Raw genomic sequence first — 9,486 nt, 5'->3', positions numbered from 1 at the left:
AAGCAGGATCTGGCCTGGGCCACCTGTCCCGCCTCTGCTCACAGGGCCCCAGCCAGGCCAGAGATCCTGGTCCTCAGGGAGCTGAGCAGCTCCCGACCCCAGGACTCTGCATGGGCACAACCTCTCCTCTGGCCTCCGAGTTATTGCCAGTCCTCTTGGTGCAGGTCCACGTCTTCCCTCGCAGGCTGGTTCAGCCCGACAGTGGTGAGCTTCACCTAGCTCCCTGCATCTCTGTCTGGTGCCCAGCACATGCTCAAGAACAAGGCTGGCACTGCCTCCCTGGTGCTGGGGTGGGGACAGAGGCTGGTGTCCGGGGACAGGCGATAACTGTAAAGCCTCAGGCGAGAGTTGCCTTCTGCAGGCTTGGTTGAATTTCTCAGAAGCCTCCAAGTACCCCTGAAGTCGTATCTTAGGAAAACTTGCTCAAAAGGCAGGAATTTCCCCCTAAATTGGCTCTTGGAGTCACCTTAGTGCCTCCCCCTGCCCTCTCCCCTGGGGCTCACATGCCCAGGGGCTCCCACGGTCAAGTTAGTCTAGATTCATCAATCTCCTCCAAGGGAAAATGTGCCCACGAGCTTTCTGTGCTTTCTAATCAGACCAGACTAAGTCTGAGGTGTGAGGTCTGATGGACCCTGGCAACTGCTCCAAGGGTGGGGCTGCTTGGATATCAACCGAGGGACAATGTGGGCCGCCTGGTGTCGCGTGACAAACGAGTGGGCCCAGCTTTGGGGGTGGATGGAGCAGGCAGCACTGTGGCCAGTGTTTTAGCGCCAGGTCTCTCTAACACCATGGGGAGTGGCTGGCTGCTGCGCTTAAGGCTAAGACCGAGGTCAGAGCTCTCCGGAAACAGAAATAAGGAATTATGTGGCATTATGTGGTCCGTGAACTACTATCTCTCTATCTCAAGACAAAGATATCTTACAAGCCTCAAGGAGAGAACACATTTTTGTGACATATGTTCCTAGAACATTTATAAAAATGTGAGTAGGTACTAGGACAAAAAGAAAATCACAACAGATGATTTCTTCTCCTGATACTGAGGACTGAACCCAGGGGCGCTCTGGCACTGAGCTATATCCCCGATCCCAGCACCCCGCCCCCATTTTTTAAAATTTTGAGACAGGTTCTTACTAAATTGTCAAAGCTGGCCTCGAACCTGCTATCCTCCCAAGTGGCTGGGATTGCAGGCACGTGCCACCACACCCAGCTAGATATTTCAATACAGAAATCTTCAGGTTACATTTACTGATCTTAATTCAATAAAATTCAAAACACCAACTTAAGGGAGATGATTTTTTAATTTAATTTGGAAATTAAGAAACACTCCTAGGTAATTCTTAGGCCAAAGAAGAGATTAAAAGTAATATTAAAAACCACCTAGATGGGGCTGCAAATTAGTGCAGCCACTCTGGAAAGCAGTGTGGAGATTCCTTAGAAAACTTGGAATGGACCCACCATTTGACCCAGCTATCCCACTCCTCAGAAAGTTAAAAAAAAAAAAAAAAAAAAAACACAATAAAATACGGTGTTGGGCTGGGGAGATTAGGGAGATAGCTCAGTTGGTAAAGTGCTTGCCTTGCATGCACCAGGCCCTGGGTTCGATCCCCAGCACCGCAAAAAAAAAAAAAATCCCAGTCCACACCCTAGGATTCCGTATTGGCAGTCAGCCAAGGGTGGGAAATGCTCCGGAGAAAAACTGGTGTCTGTAGCGAACGTGCTTGTCGCTATTCTTTACGTGACACAGTAGTAGCCATCACTTACATAGCATCATACTGCATTAGGTGTGAGAAGTAACCCAGAGATGATCCAAGCACAGGGGGGATGTTCGGAGGCAATGTGCAGACTCCACGCCATCTCACAGGGAACGTGAGCATCTGGGGGCTTTATTATCTGCAGGGGGCGGGGAGGGGGCTCCAGCCGTGCTTCCACAAACACCAAAGGATGACTGACTACTTATCTTACAAAGAAAACAACTGTAAGATAAATAAAAAGGAGCCAGGAGAGGAAATCAAAGATTAAAGATTCAATCAATAGAATAATAATAAAAAAAAAAAGTGGCAAAGAAACAAAATTTCAAACTGGTTATTTGAAAAGAATGAACTCAAAAAGTTAGTTCTGAGGCTGAGGATGTAGCTCAGGGATAGAGCACTTGCTGTGCATGTGTGAGGCCTGGGTTCCCAGAATCCCAAAAACAAAAATTATGAGAAAAGGTAAAAATATGCATGATTAATGATGAGAAAAAGAAAAAAATATCAGCGAGGATAATTATAATAATTTATAGAATCCAAGCAACAGTATGGCAACACACTTGTAGACTTGATGCCAAAAAACTCAAATTCAACCAAAACTGACACAAGAAGAAAGGGAAAGCCTGCATGCTCCAATGGACAGTGAGATAATGATCAAAGGGACTCACGGAAAAAGTTCCAGAGCTGAGGGTTTACAGTTTACTTTCATCTAATCTTTAAACACCAGAACAGGAAAGCTCTTCTGCAATTTAAATTCTGCAAGCCACAGGATGTGGTGGGAAGCTCCTGGACCTATTTTATTTTTTATTTTTATTTATTAGTTGTAGATGGACAAAATACCTTTATTTATTTATTTTTACGTAGTTCTGAAGATGGAACCCTGGGCCTCATATATTCTAGGCAAGCACTCTACCACTGAGCCATGTCTCCAGCCCCAAGGCAGAATAATTTTAATCCTAAAAAATACTATGAAAAAAGTCAGAGAATGTGCTCTTGCCTTGTATTTACCAGATGGTAAGAGGCAGGGCGAGATGCCCTGCGTGGCTACAGCCCATCACATGCCTGCCAGCTCTCTGGGAAGGTGAGCTTGGAGGTACCCTCTAACTACAATCAGCTCCCTGGAATCCACAGCCCAGAAATAAAATCAGTGTTCAGGAGGCTGAGGCAGGAGGATCTCAAGTTTGAGCCCAGCCTGGGCCACTTATTTTTATGTAAAAAATAAAAAGGGCTGGGCTGTTGCTCAGGGGCAGAGAACTTGCACAGGAAGCATGAGGCCCTGGATTGGATACCCTGCAATAAAGGAATAATCGTACACCGGTGTCCGCACAAGCACAGGAGGATTTGGGGAAAAAAAAAACGTTATTAATTTTGAGGTGGAGTGGAGGGAGTAGGGAGGGGTGACCTTGGGAGGAAGCAAGAAGGGGTCGACATGCAGTAAACATTCTCACAGGACACAAAGCAGGCGTGGAGGTGTATTTTTTTTTTGCATTTGTATAAAAATCTAAACACTCATCTTTGGTCCCTACAGCTGCTTTGCTTGTCCCCCAGTCAGAGAGACAGGACTTGGGTCAGCAACTACTTTCAGGACCCTTGCAGATGCAAGCCAGATTTCACCCCCAAGTTCCTGAACTAGTGCTCTTTGGTATTAGCCAAAACTTCTAAATAATAGTGCGTGTACTTGGACCTGTGTTCAGAGGACCTTGGAGCTTTCAAATACCTGTCCTCACGTCCTGGGACACAGTGTCCTGGAGAGCAGTGAGCATTGAGTTTTCTTTGCAGAGCCAGAAATCACATGCTTGTTCTGAGAAGTGGGGGGAAGCAGGGCTGTGCCTTCCTAGGGAACTGGCACCTGCCAGGGCGGCATGTTGAGTTTGGCGGAGAACAAGGAGGAAGTCCACACACACCCTTCCTGTGCCCTGGTGAGCCCGGGTGGTTCCTAGTCAAACACTGCCCTGCTGCGCCCGTGAGCTGAGTTAGTCCAGCTACTCCTGCGGGGTGCTCCCTGCACCTCCCAGTCTCCCCCACTTAGGAGGCGTGCATGCTTTAGAGGTTGTGCTTGGCTTTGGGAAGTGTAGCCCTTTCTGCTGTGAGCTCGGGGATCTGACATTTTTGTGCCATTTTGTGCCTCGACTGTGGAGGTCGAGGGTAGTGGTGGTGTGACTGGATGGGCGATGGGGAGCACGTCTGGGTAAATCTACTTCTTCGCCTAGTTCACACTAAGCTCAGGGCTCGAGGCAGCTGGGGAAACAGAAGCAGGCTCTCGGCTCACTGTACGCTCACGGCCACTGACTTCGGAAGCCACTGATGCAGCCCGGCAACGCAGCTTCAGCCTGCGCTCTCCCGGTCCTCCTCAGCTGTTGGATCTCCTCTCCCCAAGTCCCCGTCACCTCCTGCCCTGTACTGGCTCCCGGCTGACCTAAGAAAACGAGCTCCATTTTCTTGATCAGCTCATCTGCCACTTCTTCATGGCCTCCCCCTCGTGTTCCCCCCACCCTTTTTTTTAGAGATGTTGCCCATATTGCCCAGGCTGGCCTCAAACTCCTAGACTCCCAGGATCCTCCTGCCTCAGCCTCTGGGACGGGGCGGGGGGCACACCACTGCACCTGCCGAGAGTCATTCTTCCCTCTTGAGGTACCCGGCGTTCCTCTCCTTCCATGCATGGCCAGAGTCCTTCAGAGAGTTGTCATTATTTGGAGTTGCCAATTTCTCTCCTTCCATTTTTCTCTTGGACCTCCTCCCACCCAGATTTCAGCCCCACCACTCCATCAAAACTGCTCTTAGGAAGGTCTCCAGGGACGCCAACGGGGCAAGATCCATTCCGAATTGTGGTCCTCCTCTGGTTGGTTTGTCAGCAGTGCCTGAGTCCATCTTTGACACCTTTCTGGGCCTGCATGACACCCCCTGAGCCACTCCTGTCTCTGGACAGTCCTGCTTAGCCTCCCTTTTATCTGTTTAACTCTAAACGACAACACCCATCCCGGGGGCTCAGCCCAGCAGCCTTGGGGTGGCAGGGTGAGCCACAGTCGCACAGCTGCTGGAAGGTGGACTGTGCTGCTCACTCCCAGAGGCGGGAACCGGTCCAGGTGTGGGGTCGGCCCAGCTAATGCCTTTCCCTGGACGGAAGGCAGAGGCTGCGTTTTATTGGGACTACATGGGATCTGCCATGCTTGGTATCTGCCACTGATGAAGATTCTAGACTCTATGGAGCACCAGGAAACAAGAAAGCAAACGAGTCTGGGAAGTCAACAACGCATTTTATTCCACAGGAAGAAGAGACCACTCTGATATGGGAACCAGATTACAGATCTGTACACACTGGTGACCAAGTGTTTACACAGTGAGGAACAGATCTTCTGTTTTCAGAAGTTCACCAAGCAGCTACTGTAGTCTTCTGAGGCACAGGTGACACTTGAGAATGAAGTGGCCCTGGAGCCTTCCAACACTGAGGCGAGCACCCAGCAGGCGCAGCACAGTCTGGGGCTGGGGCCACGGTCACCCAACCATTTCCACCACACACACAGGGCCAGGGCCTGGGACTGGGGTCGCTGGCCAGTCTGGCCTTCCAACTGCACTGGTTCAAGGAACTGGGATGGCTTTTGGTCTCCTTATCCAATGTCCCCTTAGTCATTCCATCAATTTTACTTTCCTCAAAGAGGAACTACGTATTTGAGGCAGCATTAAAATCAGTAGAAATTGTCCTAACAAAGTCTCCAACACCATAGGCTATTTAAATACCCATTTAAGAAGAAATAGGGTTTAAGGAGCCAGGACAGGACCTACTTCTTCCACAGCTTTGGATTCTGTCTCAACAAACTAGGAAGCATGGCGGTACCCCTGCCATCGTGCCCAGTCTGGGCACAGGCTGCTTGGATGGGAGAGCTGGGGAGCGTGGAGTTGGCCCTCTTGTCTGGAGTCCTGCTCCCTTTGGCCTCTGGAGCCCCCTCTAACGCCTGCCCCTTCTAGGGCGCAGACGTCCGGGAGCAGCTGTGTGTCGGAGGAGGAGGACAACTGCTGAGCGCTGGTTCAGTCAGACAGGAGCCAGGCGGCTCCCCACCTCCAAGCACCAGCCCCAGGCTGCCCTCGGCGGGCTCCCTGGGACTGCCGGGCCCACAGTGGACTCCATGGTAATGCCTCTCCTCCATCCAGTGAGGACATCTCAAGTGACTGTCCCAGCAAATGACAGAAGGCTCACTGATGCACAGAATCAACCCTTCTGAGGATTTCATGTGGAGAGAGTGATCTCAGGCAGTGGGCGACGGATGGCCTCAAACCAGGCGTGTTGGGGGCAGGAACAGAGGCTGGTGAAGAAGGCCGGGGAGCTGACCCTTGGCCCTTCTGCTGCGGGTCTTGTGAGCACTGATACTGCATGATGGCCACCCAGAGAGCCACAAACCAGCTGACTCCAAACCACTCAACCTGTAAAAGCCCAGATAGTTATGCGACCCCCGGTTTGCAGCCCCATGAGGACTATCCAACCTTGGAGTTCAAGACCAGCTGCTCCTGGGAAACACTACCCAGGTGCTGAGCCCCTCCTCCTGTCTGAACAGACCCACGTGTGGGGTGTTAGGGGAGGCGAAGGAAGCTGGGGAGAGGCTGCTTCATCTGTGTCGTGAGGAGTGGGCTGTGGGCTTTGAACACCCGAGCCTCCTACACATCTGCTGAGCCTCTGCGCCGACCCAGCTCTCAGCTACGTGACAAAGTCGAAGAAACTGACCAGCTTTACTAAAATAAGAAAACCTAAAGTCACAGGAGAGTCCTTCTTTGTGGAGTGAGGCCTTTTCCTTTTTCCTTACAGAAACCGAGAGCCAGGAAGAGCCGACACTGGGACCGGGCGGGGGTTCAAACCGAGGGCAGGACACGCCCGGCCAGTCCCCTCAACGCTCGCATCTCACTCTTCCCTAAAACCCTCTTCTCCTTCCTCCCCATCCTGGAGTCACCATCCAGGTCCCCGGGGCTGTGATGCCAGGGCGCGGCCTTATCCGCAGAGCCTACGGATATTTCGAACTTCTCTAGAAACAGCGAGAAGAACTTAGAGTGGGATGTGCGTGTGTGCGTGGCAACTGAGGACAACGTCACCTCCTGGTGGGCGACCGGGCAGGGAAAACTAAGGGGACAGATTAGAACACCACGGGGACGCCTAAGCAGCATCTGCAGAACAGCGTGACGACAGAGAGGGCCACCGGGAGCTCTCGGGCCTCTGCTCGTGGCTCCCTCTGGGGCAGCCGGACACCGCCAAGGTCTCACTCCTAATGCTCAGGCCTCACTGCGACCCACTGGCTGCCTGAGCAGAGCTCAGACACGACACTCCTGGGGTCAAGAAAGCCTTTCTCCAGAGAGCACCGGGAGAGGTGTGGAGAAGAGTGCGAGAAGAGCCCATGCGTCTGTTACGTAACAGGGACAGACCTTCAGGCACGCACAGCCTGCTCGGAAGCTCCCGTGTATTTACAGACACAGTTGTACATATATACATGTTAACAAGATATAGGGCAATTTAAAAATTAGATTCACCTCAGTACTTTTTTTTAAACGTTATTCAATCGATACCTTTTAAAAATTACTTCCCCATAATCTCAAGTAACTCCCCGCCCCACAAACTAACACGGCTTCCATTTGTATTTCTCCCGTGAGGGCTTCCTTTCCCTTGTTCCTCGATATCTTCCCCAGACCTTCTTCTGGTTCCTCTCTGATCTGAGCCGAGGACACAGGCATCCGTCCTCCAGGTGGCCAGGTCTGTGTCTGGGAGCGTCCCTCCAGCAGCTGGGGCCTCTCAGGAGTCCAGCTCCAACTGCTCTTGGTTTTCACTGAGTCTTAACATAAGCTGCTGTTCATAGTAAAGACTCTTCGCATAGTTTATTTCTTGTGATAACTTGACAGCAAGGACCTCAGACTTCACGTGGACCTGCGAGGAGAAAAGAGTGAGCGCCACGTCCTCAAGGTGGGATAACCAAACGCAAGCGGCCTGGGCAGGGCAGATCCACAGGCAGCAGACAGAATAATACCGAGACGCTCTGAGGAAAAGCAGGATCCCAAGGGCCCCTCCTCATCAACTCTGACTTAAAAATCTGGGTGGGTCCCTAGGACCTGCATTTTTAATGTATTCCCCAGGTGACCACGGCCAACCCAAAATCATCCACTTGATTTGGGAGCTCCTGACTGAGGCCAGTTTCCATTCTGAGGAGTGAGGATTTGCTGGATCAGGATCATGAACAGCGACAAAGGAATTCAAGTGGTGGCTGGAAAATGGAATTTTCTAGCCTGCAATCCTGCCTGCTTACCTGCCTTTAAAGGGGGGACATGGCAGGCTGCAGGTCCCCACCTATGGGAGAAACTTAGAAAACTCACACTTCGGGGTGACTAACTCTCTGAATCAGCCATCCTGAACTAAGTCAGTGACTCCCGGAAAACTTCACAGCCAACACAAACCCAAGTGCATTCCTGAGCAGGGGAAGGTCAGCGGGCCTGCGGAGAGCGCCCAACAAGGCCACTGCTATTTCTGATCTGCAGAGAGACCAGAGATAAGCAGGCTGTTCTGAATGAGGCACCCTTCCTGATGCAGGCTGGAGAGCACTGCCCGCCAGGTGAGCCAGGCAGGACTAACACCTGGGTGTCAGACAAGCTGCCAAGCCGGACCACAGCTACGAAGGGCGGGCCTCCTCTCCTGTCGGCTCAACAGTCCCCTGAGCCCGTGCTGCACAGCGGGGGGCTCTGTGGCCCAGATCCTGGAGTGGGGCCGGCTGGGTCTAAGCCCGGACTTCCTCAGGAGTCAGCCGAGTGGCCTGGAGGAGTCTGCCCTGATCCCCTGACTCAGCAGCTCAGTGGGGCTGGTGGCAGTCACAGAGAATGACCTTGGTGAAGGGCTCAGTGTGCAGCCTGGTGAGTGGTGCCCTTCCGAGGGCTGGTTCCCAGGGGAGCTTCACTACTCAAATGTCCTGCCAGGGCAAGACCCCCTGCCCTCCAGAGGTGAAGTGTGCCTTTGTCTACAAAGACCTACTGGGCCGGTCAGGGACCGCTCCTCTTATCAGAGACAGCACAGGGTGAGGCTCCCTCACGGTTGGCACCCTGAAGATGAAGTGTCGCAGCTCAGGTGCACGGAACCCCGCATCCTGTTAGTTCCTCCTCACAGAGACCCAGAGCAAGTGCTGCCACCACTGGTGCCGATGTCGGACGAGGAGCAAATGCCCAGTAACGTGTCCAGGGCCACCGTGAAGCTGGACGGCAGCACCCAGTGCAGACGGACCCTCCCAGACATGTCCCTGTAGGAATCGGGGGCAGAGGGCTGCCACCTCTGGACCCCGAGCTTGCCCATCCCAGTGCCAGGGGGCAGCTGGGGACTCACCATCGGCTTTTGGTGGGACGGGCCTGGGATGGACACCCCACTGCTGGTGCTGGCTGCTTTCTTGGTCACCTGCACGTACACCTTGCCGTGGTCCTTGGAGACGAGGCAGTGGTAGAGGTCGTCGTATTTGACCTCGAGGAAAATGGCCTCTCGGTCAACGTAATCTCCGCTCTTGAGGAAGTAGACGGCTTTGGAGGAGATGAGCACGCAGTAGCTGTCGATGTTCTCCACGGCTATGAAGCTGCACAGGGAGACGGGGAGGGGGGTCATCGTCCCCGCAGGGCACACCGGGCCAGGCTGTGCCTGGGGACTGGGCCACATAAGTGGGTAGTACCTGCCCAGGGCTCTGGGGTCTGAGGGCCTGACTATGAACCAGGCCTCCTCACTCACCCACCTTGGCCA

At 52.8% G+C, this 9,486-nt stretch overlaps 1 protein-coding gene across 5 annotated transcripts in view; it reads right to left on the bottom strand.

Annotated features, from left to right (window-relative positions):
- Positions 1 to 4,981: 4,981 nt before the first annotated feature.
- Positions 4,982 to 9,486, bottom strand: part of VPS13D (vacuolar protein sorting 13 homolog D) — a 247,996-nt gene continuing 243,491 nt past the window's right edge. For all 5 annotated transcript variants that reach the window (XM_079142502.1, XM_079142503.1, XM_079142504.1 and 2 more), the window contains 3 exons: positions 9,085 to 9,325; positions 5,286 to 7,647; positions 4,982 to 5,228 (listed from right to left, as the gene is read on the bottom strand). In XM_079142502.1, coding sequence (XP_078998628.1) covers positions 7,516 to 7,647; positions 9,085 to 9,325 — 373 coding nt within the window. In that variant the 3' untranslated portion in view covers positions 4,982 to 5,228; positions 5,286 to 7,515. The remainder of the gene's footprint in view (positions 5,229 to 5,285; positions 7,648 to 9,084; positions 9,326 to 9,486) is intronic.

The sequence above is a fragment of the Sciurus vulgaris genome (assembly GCF_902686455.1).
Source record: "Sciurus vulgaris genome assembly, chromosome: 1".
NCBI classification, from domain to species: Eukaryota; Metazoa; Chordata; class Mammalia; order Rodentia; family Sciuridae; genus Sciurus; species Sciurus vulgaris.
The sequence above is the reverse complement of the archived record's forward strand: the minus strand, read 5'-3'. Positions and strand labels throughout refer to the sequence as shown.